The 17,495-nt window shown below is 47.2% G+C and overlaps 1 protein-coding gene across 1 annotated transcript; it reads right to left on the minus strand.

Annotated features, from left to right (window-relative positions):
• Nucleotides 1-494: 494 nt before the first annotated feature.
• TMEM120B (transmembrane protein 120B) lies at nucleotides 495-17,495 on the minus strand. Its single transcript, XM_087705502.1, has 12 exons — nucleotides 17,386-17,495; nucleotides 12,839-12,957; nucleotides 11,643-11,756; nucleotides 9,999-10,058; nucleotides 8,917-9,012; nucleotides 7,340-7,429; nucleotides 7,141-7,206; nucleotides 6,567-6,628; nucleotides 4,866-4,958; nucleotides 3,270-3,334; nucleotides 2,972-3,040; nucleotides 495-744 (listed from the first exon to the last, which is right to left on the minus strand). Exons 1-12 carry the CDS (start codon nucleotides 17,440-17,442, stop codon nucleotides 637-639), a joined length of 999 nt encoding a protein of 332 aa, XP_087561628.1. The 5' UTR covers nucleotides 17,443-17,495; the 3' UTR covers nucleotides 495-636.

Raw genomic sequence — 17,495 nt, forward strand, 5'->3', positions numbered from 1 at the left:
CCTCCCATCCTGGCTAAAGAATTTGGCTGAAATAAAAGGCTATGGGAGGAATGGAGACTCCCGCGTATATCCTAAGAACAGGCTGAGCATCCGAAGCCAAAATTCACACAATTTTGCCCCCCTCCCACCCCCCCAAGTGACGGCAAAGAGAGAGATGTGGGGCACCTATTCAAGCCATCGCAAACACTGCAAACTTCTAAGAAACTCTCTGGATTGGAGGGTGTTAAGAGGCAGAAAGATTTTCCCCCAACCCCGGCATGTCAAACAGTGCAATTAAAGCTCGCTTTATTCCAGAATAATTCTATCTCCTTAAAATAAAATAAAATAAAAAAAGGATTCCCATCCATCTCCCTCCCAGAGAGAGCCAACATTATGGCTCCCCCCAAACTGGGGATCTTGCATTCAATATAAATATATAAACAGGTCATTCATTAGTAGGAAGACATCAGCATTGACTAATCAGTCAGTTCTGGAGGAAAACAACAGGACGTCGCGTGGAATTTCCTCCGGGGCTTCGCTTAGCAGCGGGGGGCCGGTCAGGAAGCTGGAGAACTAGTTGGAACACATGCAGAGAAGGCCGCCACGAACAAGGACTCCGTCCCACGTCGACTGGGACCCGCCCCGCCAGTTCAAGTTTCACAACTTCTTGGTTTTGTTCTTCTGCAATTTCGTATGGACCACTTTCAGCGTAGTGAGGAAGTTTCCGAGGAAGAGGATGAGAAATGTCAGGGCCAGGACCGAAACCTGCAGAAGACAAGGAGGAAGACAAGAGGGATGTACCGGGGGGGGAGGAATGCTCTGAAGTCGGCTACCGGTTTGCTTCACGCACAGGCGCACCGCAGGCGCTAAGAAGCCTTTTCTGAGTCTGCAAAGATAAGTAGAAGATCCGGGGGGGCGGGGGGGGAACAGCTATGCCGCGCGATTTATATCTCTAGAAAGCAGAATTTCCTGCTTTCTAGCAAATAAAAATTGCACAGCCCAGCTGATTGTCACACAGCTGATAGTCGGAACTTTTTAAAGCATTTTTTAACTGAACCGGTAGTAAAAACAAATGCTTTAAAAAGTTTTTCAAAAGTTCCAACGATCAGCTGTGCAACAATCAGCTATGCTGCACGATTTCCAGCAAATATAAATTGCGCGGCACAGCTGATTGTCACACAGCTGATCGTCGGAACTTTCTAAAGCATTTTTTAACTGAACTGGTAGTAAAATGATTTAAAAAGTTTTTTAAAAGTTCCAACGATCAGCTGTGCAACAATCAGTTATGCTGCGCGATTTCTAGCAAATATAAATTGCACGGCACAGCTGATTACCGTTTCGCCCAAACAAGTAGCATTTTTTTACTACCGGTTTAGACGAACTGGGGTGTACCCACATAGAGAGACACCCATGTATATGTGACAACTAATGGGGAAAAAAATCACGCTGGAAAAGTGTGAGGAGCAAAATCCCCCCCCCCCCGGTTAAGTTGTCCTCTTGATATGTCAGAATCAAGAATCACTAACTCTTAGCAATAAACCTGCAGGCACCAGATTAAGAAAGCATTTTGAGGGATCGTTTATAACTAATAACTAACAGGAGCTGGTCATTGTTCATTTATGGTGGATCAAAGAAGATTTCTCTTTGTTCTCCTTGAAGCAATTTCTGATTATGGTGGATTAATTGAACAAGGAAAGCACGCCGCTCGGATATTACTCATCTTGAGAAGCAGCTAAGCTGCTTAAATAGAACTACCGATTATCTCTAAGTGTATAGGGCTCGGCGCTTGGCTCAGCCGTACCGCTCAAAACTGTTGGAAGTGTTCTGACTTAGGCTTCCTTAAAAAACATGAAGCCGAGTCTGGGTCCTGGCAAAACCTCTTTTATTTACATGACTGTGAATTCCTTTCATTCACAGTCAGCAGGGCTTGGCAAACAGTCTTTCCGAGGAATGTTTATCCACACGAACCTTATCTCGCTTGGCGAGCTGCCAAATAGCAGGGCAAGACACAAAGTCTCTTATAGTCACGAACTGAACTTTCCACTCTTGAAACGGCCGAGGGAACGAATTGTTTCCTGCAAAAGCCCCCTCCCCGTTCGCTCCTCTTTTGTTTCCTGTGGGAGGAGCCAATCACCTCCAAGGTGGGGCTTTACTCCCAAGTCGACCCCGCTTTCTTAGTTGTTCTTGTCTTCTGGCAGCTCTCCGTACGCGCACACTGGGAACAGGCTCCAGCTGTTCCTCTGCCTCACTAGCTCCCTCTCTGCCTCTGACACTGAGCCGTCGTCTGAGCTTTCCTCAGCCCCCAGCGTGGCACGACAAAACCGCGAAGCCCTTATCCGCGGAGACATAAGCGCGTTGCTAAAGCCGCGATGTCATCACCGCCGCGACAACAGCGCGGCAACAGAAGGGCGCTTTAAAACGGTGCCGCGGCAGAAAGCCGATTTCCATTAAGGTAAGGGTTAGGATTAGGTTTAGGGGTTTGTTTTAGGGTTTGGTTTAGGGTTAGGTTTAGGGTACTGAGTTCTTGGGAATGCGCGGATTTGCCCTCCGCAATTATGTCATCGCGGTAGGGTCGCGTTTTTCCTTAGCGCTTTGAACGGCGCGAATTAGTCTTCGCGCTTATGTCTCCGCGGATAAGGGCTTCGCGGATTTGTGGTGGAACCAGCCCCCAGGACTGTTCCATGTTCCTCCCCAACCTCCTTACTGTCCGACTCTGCTGCCGGCGGGCCACAACACGAAGTTGTGGACAAGAAGGGGAAAGAGCAGTGCAATATTCAAGGTTACCAAATCTCTAACTTCAGTTGGGATGAAAAAATGATGCCCGAACAGTTCAGAAAACTTCATTTTATGAGGCCTTTTCAGCTGTTCGCAACTCTGCAAATATTAAAACCACATTCCTCTCAACTCTTCTTCTGTTTCCCTTTCTACGTTTCTCAACCCGCCCATTCTCCGTTACAGAGTAAAAAATTATTTTGAACCGCAAAACACTCACTTGCCATTCTTTACATTTCTCGTGCCTCGACAGTTCGAAAAGGGTGATTGCGTTGTAGAGTTGCCAAAACTTAAGCCGAGGGAAGAAGAAGAAGAGAGGGGTGGGGGGAAAGAGAGAGGAAGATTTAGGAACAAGGTTTCTACTCACAGAGATCTGAGCCATGATTGTAAAGCTTGAGAAACCGAGAAGGATTTTACGCACCGTATTCCTCCCAAGAGAATGATTGACAGTTGCAGTCAACCAGGACCGCCTGTATACTTAACAAATATATCGGCAAACGGCGTGGTATCCAACTTACGTGTCCACAGAACAGGAAAGGGAGGAGAAATGTCAGTCCTCGCCACATCCAGGACTGAAATCCTTCTGTCAAAAGATCAAAATAACCGCAGTCAAATTAAACAGCTCAAAGGGCATTTTTTTTTATCCAATGTTGTTACGAGGGAAACCGTTTCTGAGGGTCACGAGAGATGCAGTCCACCAAAGCGGAAATAAACAAAAAAAAAGAATTTATTTCAAAACCGACGGAAACGGAGATTTGGGTTCCAAATGTCTCTCCTGAAACCTTTTGTTATGGCCTGTTATGGCCTCCAGCAGCTGAATTGATGAGGAGGAGGAGGCGTGGGAGTTAGGACCAGTATCAAGGCAACCTGAGCGCTCCGCGGGGGAAGAGGGAATGGAGCTGTCAGAGGGAGAGGCAGAGGGGGAGCCTGGGCTGTCCGTCAGCCGTCAGATGGAGAGTCAACACCCCCCGGTATGGAGGTGGCTGATGAGGAAGAGGAGGAACAGCCGGGTCCAGTGTCTGACGCACGGATGCACAGAAAAAGCAGAGGAGAGGAGAGCAGTGGAAATCTATGGGCCGGTCCTCGGGATGGAAAAGCCATCATTGCTAGCAAAACCCCACCCTAGCTCTGGGGATCAAAGGCAGGGGGTAGAGATGAATAGATGTGGCAGAGGAGAGGAGAGCAGTGGAAATTTATGGGTTGGTCGTCAGGACGGAAGAGCCACAGCTGGTAGCCAAGCCCCACTGTAGCTCTGGGGATCAAAGGCAGGGGGCGGAGATGAATAGATGTGGCAGACTAGAGGAGAGCAGTGGAAATCTATGGGCCGGTCCTTGGGACGGAAGAGCCACCACTGCTAGCGAAGCCCCACCCTTGCTCTGGGGATCAAAGGCAGGGGGCGGAGATGAATAGATGTGGCAGAGGAGAGGAGAGCAGTGGAAATCTATGGGCCGGTCCTTGGGACAGAAAATCCATCATTGCTAGCAAAACCCTACCCTAGCTCTGGGGATCAAAGGCAGGGGGCGGAGATGAATAGATGTGGCAGAGGAGGGGAGAGCAGTGGAAATCTATGGGCTGGTCCTCAGGACGGAAAAGCCATCATTGCTAGCAAAACCCCACCCTAGCTCTGGGGATCAAAGGCAGGGGGCGGAGATGAATAGATGTGGCAGAGGAGAGGAGAGCAGTGGAAATCTATGGGCTGGTCCTCAGGACGGAAAAGCCACCGCTGCTAGCGAAGTCTCACCCTAGCTCTGGGGATCAAAGGCAGGGGGCGGAGATGAATAGATGTGGCAGACAACTCTTCCATCTTCTGGCCAGACAGACTTGTTAGCCTGCGGCGAGAGAAACTTTTTGCCGGCGTTCCGAATAAAGGAATCTTTGAGTTCACTTCAGAGGGGTTTTTTTGTTTTGAGGGAACCGGTTCAGAATACCTTTTAATGCAATATTAAATTGCAACAAAGACAGAAACAACAGACGGGATCCCTCGTGAAGCTGCCCGATTGAAAATACCCGTTTCTAGGCATTTCCCCCCAGATTGGTGAGACCCCTGATCCAAACACTGGAAAACTACAAGCCTCCAAACAAATCGGAGTGCCTAATCCGGGCACGAGGCTTACCCACTGTGAGATCCAAGTGGTTTCTTTTTCCCAGGGCACGAAGTCGATAAAGGCAGCCACTTTGGTAATAATATTGGAGGAATTGCACACAGCCTGGAAAGGAAAGGAAAAAAAAAAGGGGGGAAATAGGCTTCAATTTTTTTTTTTAAAAAAAGGCTGCAATTTATTACAATACAATAGCAGAGTTGGAAGGGACCTTGGAGGTCCTCTAGTCCAACCCCCTGCCTAGGCAGGAAACCCCACACCACTTCAGACAAACAGTTGTCCAACACCTTCTTAAAGACTTCCAGTGTTGGAGGATTCACAACTTCTGGAGGCAACTTCTGTTCCACTGATTGTTATCACTGTCAGGAAATTTCTCCTCAGTTCTAAGTTGCTTCTCTCCTTGATTAGTTTCCACCCATTGCTTCTTGTTCTACCAACAGGTGCTTTGGAGAATAGCTTGACTCCCTCTTCTTTGGGGCAACCCCTGAGATATTGGAAGACTGCTATCATATCTCCCCTAGTCCTTCTTTTCATTAAACTAGACATACCCAAAATTCCTGCAACTGTTCTTCATATGTTTTAGCCTCCAGTCCCCTAATCCTCTTGGTTGCTCTTCTCTGCACTCTTTCTAGAGTCTCCGCATCTTTTCTTATTAACCTTCGGCGATTTACACCTGGCCCTACAGATAATCCTTGTCTTACAAGCACTTGAAGGTACGGCAATGCTGGAAAAAATTCAGACCGATCCTCGCACATATGACCACTGCAGCATCCCCGCAGTCATGTGATCAAAATTTGGGTGCCCAACGATGAAATTGTATTTACAATGGTTGCAGCATCTGGAATCACATGACTGGCGTCTATGACTTTCTTTTTTTAACATGTCTTATTTGTTTTATTTATATAGCATTCAGTTTTCATCAAACAGTGTGCGGTCTGGGTAGAGTTAAGTTTAGATAGTCCTATTTACACATCTTGGTTGTGATATCCCTCGCCATCATGTTGATAATATAGTAACATGATGAGATAATAACATTAATACTTAACATCCTCATCTTTACTGCTCTCCATTTCACCATTTGCTCTCTTCCTTTCCAACTTCTGTTGTTTCTGTTATCTAGCCATTGATCAAATGTTTTCCCAGGTCAAAATAGCAATAGCAATAGCAGTTCGACTTATATACCGCTTTCATAGGGCTTTCAGCCCTCTCTAAGCGGTTTTACAGTCTCGGCATATTGCCCCCAACAACAATCCGGGTCCTCATTTCACCCACCTCCGAAGGATGGAAGGCTGAGTCAACCTTGAGCCGGTGAGATTTGAACAGCCGAACTGCAGAACTGAAGTAGCCTGCAGTGCTGCATTTCACCACTGCGCCACCTCGGCTCTAAAAATATTCGGTTTCTCCTTTATCCTTAATAGCAAGCGTTAGTCTGTCCCCTTCTGCACATTACAATATTTTCATTTGCGACTTTCTGATGAGCAAAGTCCAGATTTGCTTAACCGCCGTTGTGATCCACTTAACAACACCACAAAAAAAGGTCATGGAATCAGGCGCTTTAGCCATGCATGTTCCAGTCCCAAATGTGGTTATAAGTGGAGGACTAATCCATACCCCCCCCCCCCATGAGATAAATAAATAATGAACTTTCTCACCCGCACCTGGCTTCCCCCAAAATCCCACGTTTTTATTGTGGATCCGCTAAGTGTATTTACTTACTCTGAAAAATGGAGAAAGATAAAAATTGGTTCCGGAATATTTGGTACATGAGACCCTCTGGCCTGTGGAAACAGGGGGGGGGGGGAAAAGAGAGGGGGAAAAACAACCATGGGAACGATGCAAGAGAGATGACACAGCTGTGATTGTCATATCCTATTGCATCAGAAGCCATGCGTGGCAGAGAGGACATTTAAATTTCCTCTCTTCAGATAAATTTTCTTTTTTCTCTGAAGAAGAAAACGGTTGAGGAAATTCAGCTTAGATCAGGGGTGACTAACTTTCAGCAACTTTTTAAGACTTGTGGACTTCAACTACACAAGTTGAAGTCCTGGGGAATTCTGGGAGTTGAAGTCCACAAGCCTTAAAAGTTGCCGAAGTTGGCCTAAGCCAACCAAAAATTGAACCAACCCAGATAGAAGAGATTATGACGTTCAGCCAAAATTAAGAGAACACAGAAAACTGGAATTACTCTTAAAATAATTCAATGGACTCAATTCTCTTTTTATCATCCAAGAATCTCTAAAGCTGGTCTGCCGTTGAAAGGATTAAAATTAGGGGGGGGGGAACTGCTTACCATGTTAGCATCACGCCAGATAAGAACGTTGAGATGTAATGATGGGACACCCACCAGCCTTTAATCCTGGAATTTTTTTAAAAAAAGACACGCTTTTAATCCACGTTATGCTTTCTAGCGCAGCACAGAGCAGTAGAATCCCACTGGAAGACGGGTGGGACGTCAAAATGCCCCCCCCCGCCATCTTGAGGACTAGCACCTTGATCCATTGCTCATGAGGATGCTTTCTCTTATCGTCAGGGTGCAGTAGTACCATACCAAGAGGAAGTTGAACACTTCATCGGTGACCCTGTGGGAAAAATAGGGGGTTATTTCCCACCCTCCAAAAGCCAGAACACCCAGAATAATATTTATATCAGTACACGTAGGTACATATTTTTTTAAGTAAAACTATACTTTTTTTTTTTTAAATGGAGTCAGTGCAGATACTATGTGGGAAAGGGTGGATTCCTGCTGGCATTACTATTTGGTTCAGTGCCCAATTTCTTTTGCACGCGCGCGCATTTGCACTTTAAATGGTCTGCACCAGATGTGGGTTCCTACCAGTTCGCACCTATTCGGTAGAACCGGTTCGTCAAATCTACCGAACCAGTTAGAAGAGGTTCCACCAGTTGACCCGGAAAGCAGGCCACACCTACAGAAGAGGTTCCAAAAGTTTTTGAAACCCACCACTGGTCCTTGGATATGATTATTCTACACTATCATGCTCATATTTATAAAACTCAGTGCCTCTGTGGAAGGTAAGGATGACGACTGCGTTTGTGGTGCAATCAGAACATTGCGTGTGTGGAAGTTGTTTTAACGCAAACCAAAGATGCCTTTTAAAAAACAAGTTGACATCACATTCTTATGCATGCCAGTGCTGTGTGGGAGGTAATTTAAGGTGGTTCTGACAAGTGTCTTCATATCCGGTCACATGGGCGGCAAGCCACTCCCACCTGGTCACATGGGCAGCAAGCCACTCCCACCCAGTCACATGGGCAAGCCACTCCCACAAAGGAGGCCACCCCCACAGAGTAGGTTCGAACAATTTTTGAAACCCACCACTGGTCTGCACATATGCACACCATTAAAAAAGGGGGGAAATTTCATTTTTTTTCAATGAAGATTGTTCTGCGCAGTGCAGAACAGAAAATGGTTCCACCACAAAACCGCGGTAGACAAAAGCGCGCTCGACGAAAGCGCGTACGTGACGTCATCACAGCGCGACGAAAACATCGCGCTGTGATCGATACATGTAAAAATAAAGCGAAAACCTTACCCTAACCCCCCCAAACCTAACCCTAAACCTAACCCTTAACCTAACCCTAAATCTAACCCTAAACCTAACCCTTAACCTAACGCTAAACCTAATGCTAACCCTTAACCTAACGCTAAACGTAACCCTAACGCTCTAAACTTAACCCTAACCCTTAACCTAACCCTAACCCTAACCCTAAACCTAACCCTTACCTTTATGTGAATCGGCTTGCTTTAATTTTATTTTTATTTCAATTTTTAATTTTTTTCGTCGCACTGTGATGACGTCAAATGCGCGCTTTCGTCGAGCACGCTTTTGTGGTCCGCGGTTTTGACGGGTCACGCAGAAAATAAAGATGGTGGCTCCCAGGATAGAACCAGTACAGTCTCGTGTCCGGCCGAGTTACTACCTATTTGGCCGAACCGGTCCAAACTGGTAGGAACCCACCCCTGTGTGCGGGTTGAAAATCCACGGCTTCAATTCAAAACATGAACAAGGACAACCGTTTTTCTGAGCCACCAAACTTGCCGACTTACCGATAATGGAGAACAAACCGACATGCAACTGCTCCCAGCAACAGGATGATGGTTAAACAGAGTTTGAATTTTTCGTATTCGTCTTTGTAGGCAAACCTAGAGCGAAAGAGGTTGGAAGAGAGACATGCCGCTGTAAAGCCCGAGTTGGCATTCTGGTCCACCTTGCCACCTTCTCCATTCCTCGTCCTGCAGTTTTGTTCTGACGGACCTATTGTGGCCGGCCAGCGGAGATGGTAGCAGATTCGGAGAGTGAGGAGGGTTGGGGAGGAACCTGGGCCAGTCCTGGAGTCTGGGGAAAGCTCTGAGGAGGGCTCTGTGTCGGAGCCAGAGAGGGGGCAAGAGCCGTATGCCAGTTATCAGCTGCCTTCAGAGTCAGACATCAGTGAGGCAGAAGAACAGCTGGAGCCTGTTCCCAGTGTACCCATGCGCAGAGTTGCTGGACGAAGGGAAGAGCTAAAGAACAGGGGTTGACTTGGGAGTAAGGCCACAGGTGGACGGTGAATGGCCCCTCCCAGAGGGAATAAAAGAGGAGCGAAAGGGGAGGGGAGTTTGCAGGAGAGAATTAGTTCACTTAATTGGTTTGTGACTCTCCGAGGCTCCTTGCCAAGTTCTGCAGATCTCCACCTGGCAGTTCTCCAAGCCAGATAAGGTCTGTGACCGTAAATCCTCCCTCAAAAGACTTTGCTGGATGTGAAGGAGCAGAATTCACAGCCAATTAATAAAAAGGGGTTTTTGTCGGGACCAGGAGTTTGTTTCATGCTCTCGGGAAGCCTGGGTCAGAACAAGACCACAATTCCTGGTTTGTTTACAATCCAGGATTGATAGCTAGTGGCCAGTGCAGGCCATTTGGACAGACGAGATGTAACCAATTCAAGAGTTTCAGAAGGCAGCTCTTAGTGAACCAGCCTTCTCAACAGGTGTCCATCCACCGCAACCCTCATCTTGGCCGGGGAAACTAGGCACTGTAGTCTCTTGTCCAGTAGAAGCAGGTTCTTTGCTTGCAAGCCTCCCCCCGCCCCGTCTTCTCCATTTCCCACTCCTCTAAATGGAAATAATCTAAAATAGCAGAGAATTCAACTTACTTGGCCTGGTCGCTTAGTAGAGTCACGTTAACGTTTCCCAACACCAGATTTAAGTACAGACTAAAAAGGGGGAAAAATAACAATCACATCAGTAGAAAAAAAAATCAGACATCAGTTGAACGTTTCTGGCAAAAAAAATTATCCACTGGGGGAAACAAGACTCATTTAACAATCATTGTGTTTGCTTAACAACCGTGGCACAAGCCAAGAGGTCATAAAAATTACGAATTACAATCCTAATGTTGGGCTCGGTTATGGTCGTACATTGAGGACTAGCTGCGTTGCAAGTCGAGGCCGGTGGAAATTGTAGCCCCAACACATCCGGGGTGATATTTATAATTCCCTTTGATCCACCCAATAAAGAAGCATTTGTAAATTCATTTTTTTAAAAACTAGATTTACCCAGAGGCCCACCTCAAATACATGACTCTGGGTGATGCTGGGTAGCTGAAACTTACTAATAAACAGAGTGAAATTAATTGCTGCCTTAATAAACAGCAGAAGACGATCCAATCTCAAAAGCCCCCGTTATGGAACAACATGGGAACTCGGCAAAACTTTGGCTAGGGGTGCCAAATGATGCAGAAATCCTCCTCCAAGTAGGTCCATCAACTCTCCCTCTTAGCCCCTCTGTGGCTTGGCTGGTTGCGGGCCTCCTGCCCTCCACGGATGACCAGGGCAGCTCTCAAACAGCCCCCATCCTCAACTGGGATTTATTGTGGCCCACCAGTGGCCAGCAGAGGTGGCAGCAGCTTCAGAAAGTGAGGAGGGTTGGGGAGGAACCTGGGCCAGTCCTGGAGTCTGGGGAAGGCTCTGAGGAGGGCTCTGTGTCGGAGGCAGAGAGGGGGCCAGGGCCGTCCGACAGTTATCAGCTGCCTTCGGAGTCGGATATCAGTGAGGCAGAAGAACAGCTGGAGCCTGTTCCCAGTGGGCGCATGCACAGAGTTGCCAGATGAAGGGAGGAGCTAAGGAACAGGGGTTGACTTGGGAGTAAGGCCACAGGTGGACGGTGACTGGCCCCTCCCAGAGGAAATAAAAGAGGAGCGAAAGGGGAGTGGAGTTTGCAGGAGATAATTAGTTGGCTTCATTGGTTCGGGACTCTCCGAGACTCCTTGCCAAGTTTTTCAAATCTCCACCTGGCAGCTCTCCAAGCCAGAGAAGGTCTGTGACCATAAATCCTCCCTTGAAAGACTTCGCTGGATGGGAACGAGCGGAATTTACAGTCAATTAATAAAAGGGGTTTTTGTCGGGACCAGGAGTTGGCTTCATGCTCTCGGGAAGCCTCAGTCAGAACAGGATTGTTTTAAGTAAAGGTGGGCATGAAGGGGACATCAAGGAGGAGATTCAACAGCATAAGCCACTGCCCAGAAGCGCTTTGAACCCTGCCAATGTCCTCCCATCGCCAAATATCTCCGGTTGTGCAAACTCTGATTTTTTTAGAGATGGATCAAAAGGTGATTCTGGAACGCTTCTGCCAAAGCTTTGCTTTCAGCTCCCGTGACGACAGGTTTTGCTTTCTGCTAAAAAGGACTCCGGGCCCCATGGGAGGGTTAGAAAAACACCCTCGTTTCTCTTGTAATAACACCCCTCTGCATCAACCTCCCTGCGTGCAGCTCCTGATGGGCTTCGAGGTACCACGCCTACCTGTTCCTCTTCGGCAAATAGGCCTCCATGTCGAAGAAAACATTCTGGCGATCGCGGATCTGGTTGTTGATCTGCAGGATGCGCTCCGTTTCCGAGCTTCCCTGGCCGTGGCATCTGGACGCGGAGGGAGGGGGGGGGAGTGGAGGAACACAAGCACAGGTGTGTTAAAAGTAAGAGCCTGGGAGTCAATCACAGCAGCGGAAAGCAGTAAGCACGGATTCACCTTCACAACACAATTGAGCCCAAGGATTCCTCAGAAGTTCCAATTTATGAAGAGAGCCACGTTGGCACATCTGGGGAAACCCGAATCTGAAAGCTTCCCGGTTTCCCCCACCTAGGTGAAAGGGTCAGGATCTTGCCCCCACACCCACAAGTCCATCCCATGGTCCCATCTTCCACTGCCACACTGGCAGTTTCCACCCATCCAGTTCTGGTCAGGTGCAGAGACAAAGGATGACCTTGGCTTTCTAGGAAGAATGTTGTTATGGCTACATAGCATCTAACTCCGTACAATCCCATTTTCCCACCATAGAAAAGGCCTAGTAGAAGAATAGAAAGTGTGGCAGGCCAGAGACCCAAAAGAAAAGATGGCTGCAGGCCTGACACCGTGCCCCTTGTTACGACTTTTCTCGCCACTGTTGTTAAGTGAATCTCGGCGGTGGTTAAGTTAGGAACACGGTTGTTAAGTGAATCTGGCTTCCCCTTCTGACGTGGCTTGTCAGAAGGTTGCCAAAGGAGATCACATGACACCCCCCTCCCGAGACGCTGCCGCCGTCATAAATACGAGTCAGCTGTCTGGTTTCGACCACGTGACCACGGGAACGCTATGACGGTTGTATGAAGCAACGGCCACAAGTCGCTTTTCTCAGCGCCGTGGCCCTCAGAGCCGAGGTGGCGCAGTGGTTAAATGCAGCACTGCAGGCTACTTCAGCTGACTGCAGATCTGCAGTTCGGCTGTTCAAATCTCACCGGCTCAGGGTTGACTCAGCCTTCCATCCTTCCGAGGTGGGTAAAATGAGGACCTGGATTGTTGTTGGGGGCAATATGCTGACTCTGTAAACCACTTAGAGAGGGCTGAAAGCCCTATGAAGTGGTATATAAGTCTAACTGCTATTGCTATTAAAACTTTTGGTCACTAAACAAACTGTTATAAGTTGAGGACTACCTATACTAAGAGCGGGAGAAGCCCCTGTTACCTCTTGAAGTTCTTCTGAAACTCCTTCAGCCTCTCTTTCTGCTTCTTCACGGAACTGGCGCACGCCTCCTGCACGCCGGTGAGTTCCTCCAATTTTTGCTTGTAGATTTTGTGGGTTTCCTATAAATATTTAAAAGGCGCATTAGATTCAGAGCAGCAGGAATTTATTCGAAGTGAGAGGCCTGCAGTTACAACGTTTGCTTGTTTAGATTTCGCCGAGTTTGGTTGGCGCCAATTTCACCTTCGCTTGAAAAAAGAACGACGTGGGGGAACTGGTTGCATGGGAAGATCAGCCGGCACGATTTCCTAAATTTATTAGAAGTTTAATGCCGCGCCTGGAGCAGCCTCGCCCGTCACAAAACAGGATCCAAAAGAACAAGAGGTCTTAAAAAACAGATTCAGAAAAGAGATAAAAGGAGGGGAAAGACACATTTCCAATAATTACTTCCCACCTGTGAATATCAACGTAGCTTGAGGAGATGACACAACAACAGATTGATCTGAAACCTGAATTATTGTTGTTGGGGATTTGACCAGAAACTTAATAGTAAAGAAAATGTATATTTGATAATTCATGGAATAACCACAGTTAGGATTGTATTTGCACAAAATTGGAAAAATGAAGCTATCCTTATGGATGAGAATGTGATTGGGAAAATATCAGAATGTGCAGAAATGAATAAGTTAACACTCGGAATTAAAGAGAGTAAACAATCTGATTATTACAGTAGATGGGAATTATTTTATAGAATAAATATGAAATGTGGAAAAAAGGAGAAAGAGAGAAAAATAGAAATAGAGAAAATGCTTTAACAAAGTTGAACAAGTTAAGAAGAGGATTGTTATAGTATTAGGTATGGTAGAATATTACGGCAATATTAGTATTTAGTTAAGAATAAATAAAATAGTAAAAATATGGCTCTAATCTGTAAATGCTATTGTATAAAATATTTGCACAAATATATATGCACCCAGACGATACACTGCTTAATGGAAGACGTTTGAATTAAAATAAAATAAAAAAATGATATCAATTCAATTCAATTTGTCAATTTTAATAGATTTGTATGCCGCCCAATCCTGAAGGACTCCGGATATGAATTTTTTTATATGAATATAAAATCATCAGTAATCTTTTCCCAAAGCAGTTGTGAAACATAAACAAAACCCGTTTGATCAACATTTCTCACCTTCCGAGATGACAAGCAAAATAGGGGAAGCCCGATTCGCTCAATAACTTATGTTTCACTTAACAACGGTAGCGACGGGCTTAAAAATCTGCAGCTAGACGCAGTGTTTCTCAACCTTGGCAACTTGAAGATGTCCGGACTTCAACTCCCAGAATTCCCCAGCCAGCGAATTCGCTGGCTGGGGAATTCTGGGAGTTGAAGTCCGGACATCTTTAAGTTGCCAAGGTTGAGAAACACTGAACTAGAGAGTTGTAAGATTGGGCAAAAACTCCTTTACTTGACTTCCTAACAGAAATTCCGGTTCCAAATAGAATTTACGCCAGAACTCTTTCTTTTGGGAATCATAAACAATAAATATAACAAGGGGGGTAATTTACCTAACAATATATATTATTACGGCACCAAGAATGGTCTTTGCCCAAAACTGGAAAAAAACAGGGAAATTCCACAAGAAGAGGAAATAATTAGGAAAATTCTGACTTGCGCTGAAATGGATTAATTGACGTGGGAATTGAAGAATAAAGAGGAACCAGAATATTATAAGATCCGGGACAAATTTTATCGATGGTTGGAAGAGAAAAGGAAATAAAAAAACCCCAAAATAACAACGGCTAAGATTTATAGAACGGAGATTAGAATTATGTATGAAACTGTAACAGTGAAAATGTCTATACGATAAAAACAAAGCAATATGGATGGAAATAGGATATTTTTATGTTTGCAAATACTGAATAGACCAAATGTAAATAAATGTGATGGTCATAATGTATAACTTTATATCTTAGTATAGATATTGTACAGTATAGATATATTTTAGTGAGACATTTGTCAGGATGCTGTGTCCAATGTTTTAATTTGTGTTCAATAAAAAACTTTATAAAAGAAATCATGAGTCAAGGACCAGCTGCCTAGAGAATCTCTCGATCCAAACCAGATCCCTTGGAAGAGTGACTTTTCAAATCTGTCCTCTGCGTCCTTTAAACAAGAGATCTGATTTTAAAAGAGAGTTGGGACAGGAGCTTTTGTCAATCAGAGAAGGGATTCGGCTGCCGGCAGCCAGGAAATCTCCCCCCCCCCCCCTAAAGAGGTCACTTTGTGAAGGACACGTATCAGATGGTGCCCAGTGGCAGGGCAAGCAGAGGGGGGGCGCCGAGGCCAGCTGTCCAACAGGGGTCTCCAACCGTGGAAACTTTTAAGATTTGTGGACTTAAGGAGGACTGGAGGAGGAATTCTGGGAGTTGAAGTCCACAAGTCTTAAAGCTGTCAACTTTGAACACCCCTGGGTTTTTGTTTTTTTTTCCTAAAGGGTTAGGGGCACAAGGGTCTTGTAACTTGACAGCTTTAAGACTTGCACACTTCAATGCCAGAGTTCCTGAACCAACATGACTGGAGGAGGAATTCTGGGGGTTGAAGTCCACAAGTCTTAAAGCTGCCAACTTTGAAGACCCCTGTTTTTTTTTCCTAAAGGGTTAGGGGCGCACGGGTCTTGTAACTTGACAGCTTTAAGATTTGCACACTTCAATGCCAGAGTTCCTGAACCAACATGACTGGAGGAGGAATTCTGGGAGTTGGCAGAAGCTGGGATAGTAACATGGAGCTCACTCCGTGACGCGGCGTTAGGGATTCGAACCGCCGAACTTCCTGATCGACAAGCTCAGCTGTCTTAGCCCCTGAGCCACCACGTCCCTTTATCAGCCCCAATTAAGGATGCCAACCTCAAGAGATTAATTTTTGCATCTTTTTGCAAAAAGAAGGACCTGTGGTTTTTTCCTGCACCCGAGGGATGTTTCCGGGAAATTTGGAGGGGCAGCTCACCCATTGGCCTCCTTGCCACCCACCCATTCCGGGAACCTCAGAAAAATCTGCATGGCTGCTTCCAAAACTTGGCACATGATGGCCCGGGGTTGAAGATTAATCATTTCTAAAAACAGTTCCTCCAGGAACGGATAAAAGAACGAGAACGAAGTGTCCAGTGCATCCCACTGCAAATATAAACAGTTCTCAGATTACGACCGTTCATTTTAGTGACTGTTACAGAGTCACTTAATTAAGGACTTATTGGCCGTTTTTCACACTTACGACCATTGCAGCCCCTCCTCGGGGTTCCACCGTCAAAACCCAGAAGCTTGGCAACTGGCATGTACTTATGACAGTGGCAGCGTCCACGCGATCCACTCCTGCGACCTTCTGAACGGCAAACTCAATGGGCTTCACTTAACAACCAGATTACAAGCTGAACCCCAAGGGTTCCCTTAACCAACCGTGTCTAGAAAGGTGGTCAGATGGGGCAAAGCTCACTTGGCAAATGTCCCGCTTAACAGCGGAAACGCTGGGATGCGTTGTGGCCGTAAGTCCGAGGACTAACTGTAGTTGTGCCTCAAAAGTTTCATGCGGTTTTCTGGGACTCTAAACCAGCTTGTTGGGTGAAGGCAGCCTTCCAACACCGCCTTCTCACCTGCCAAGATGTGCCCTTCATGCGTGGGCATTAAGTGGCACGTCCTGCTCCCTCCCATATTTTTTGCCTACGGGTTAATTAGCAATTAACCTGGTTATTCCCATTTGTTCCGTTTCCAGGCCGAAGGTCCCTAAACACTTTCCAACCCCCGTCTTCCCACCAGGTCACATCTGGCTGCACCACAGCCCCCCTTCTGGGGGGCCTGCGGAAAGTAAACAGGAGCGGAGTTGGAAGGGACCTCGGGGGTCATCTAGTCCAGCCCCCCCTGCTCATGCAGGAGACCTGTACTAGGGATTTGAACCGCCGAACTGCCAACCTTTCTGTGTGTGTGTGTGTATGGGGGGGGGATCCTGCCTCCCCCTCCCCTAAATCTCTGCAAAAAAAAACCTTAACCCCCCCTCCCTCTTACAAGCAACTCAACCGATTGCTTCCCCCCCCCCAGCTTTCTAGTCGAGCTTCCTTTAAAGCCCACACCCAGACCTCCAACCCCAGGCAGAGCTGGGCTTCACTGCCGGCCTGCTGTGGATGATGGGTGTGGGAGTCCCCCCGAACTCCAGCTGCTTTGTTTACCCCCCCCCCCAAAGAGGAATTTTGGGGCAAATATATCTCAGCCTTTGCAGCTCTTCAAACGGTCCAGGGATGCTTGCTGGCCCTGGGGGTGGGGGGGGAGACATCAAAAAGCCCCCAGCCCCATTTTCTGCCAAGGCTCCTCCCTGCAGGTGATCCCCCCCCCCCAAAATCCAAAGCCCAGGCAGAGATGACGCAGGGCAGGCTTTGGGGCTGTGTGGCGGGAGCCCTCTCCCCAAGCGAGGGTCTGGGGGCGCCCCTTGCAAGGAGAAGCCGGAGGGGGGGGTTAAGCGGGGACCCCCACCCTCTCCACCCCCCCCCCAGCCCCAGCCCTACCTGCAGCTGATGGAAGTCGTCCTGCAGCTCCTGCCAGGCGTCCAGGGCGGTCTGCATGGCGCGGGGCTGCGACCCCCGCGGGACCCCCCCGCCCCGGCCGACCCCGCTCC

Source organism: Thamnophis sirtalis, unplaced genomic scaffold (genome assembly GCF_051295495.1).
Source record: "Thamnophis sirtalis isolate CommonGarterSnake01/CBP01778 unplaced genomic scaffold, rThaSir2_p1.2 scaffold_2, whole genome shotgun sequence".
Lineage (NCBI taxonomy): Eukaryota > Metazoa > Chordata > Lepidosauria > Squamata > Natricidae > Thamnophis > Thamnophis sirtalis.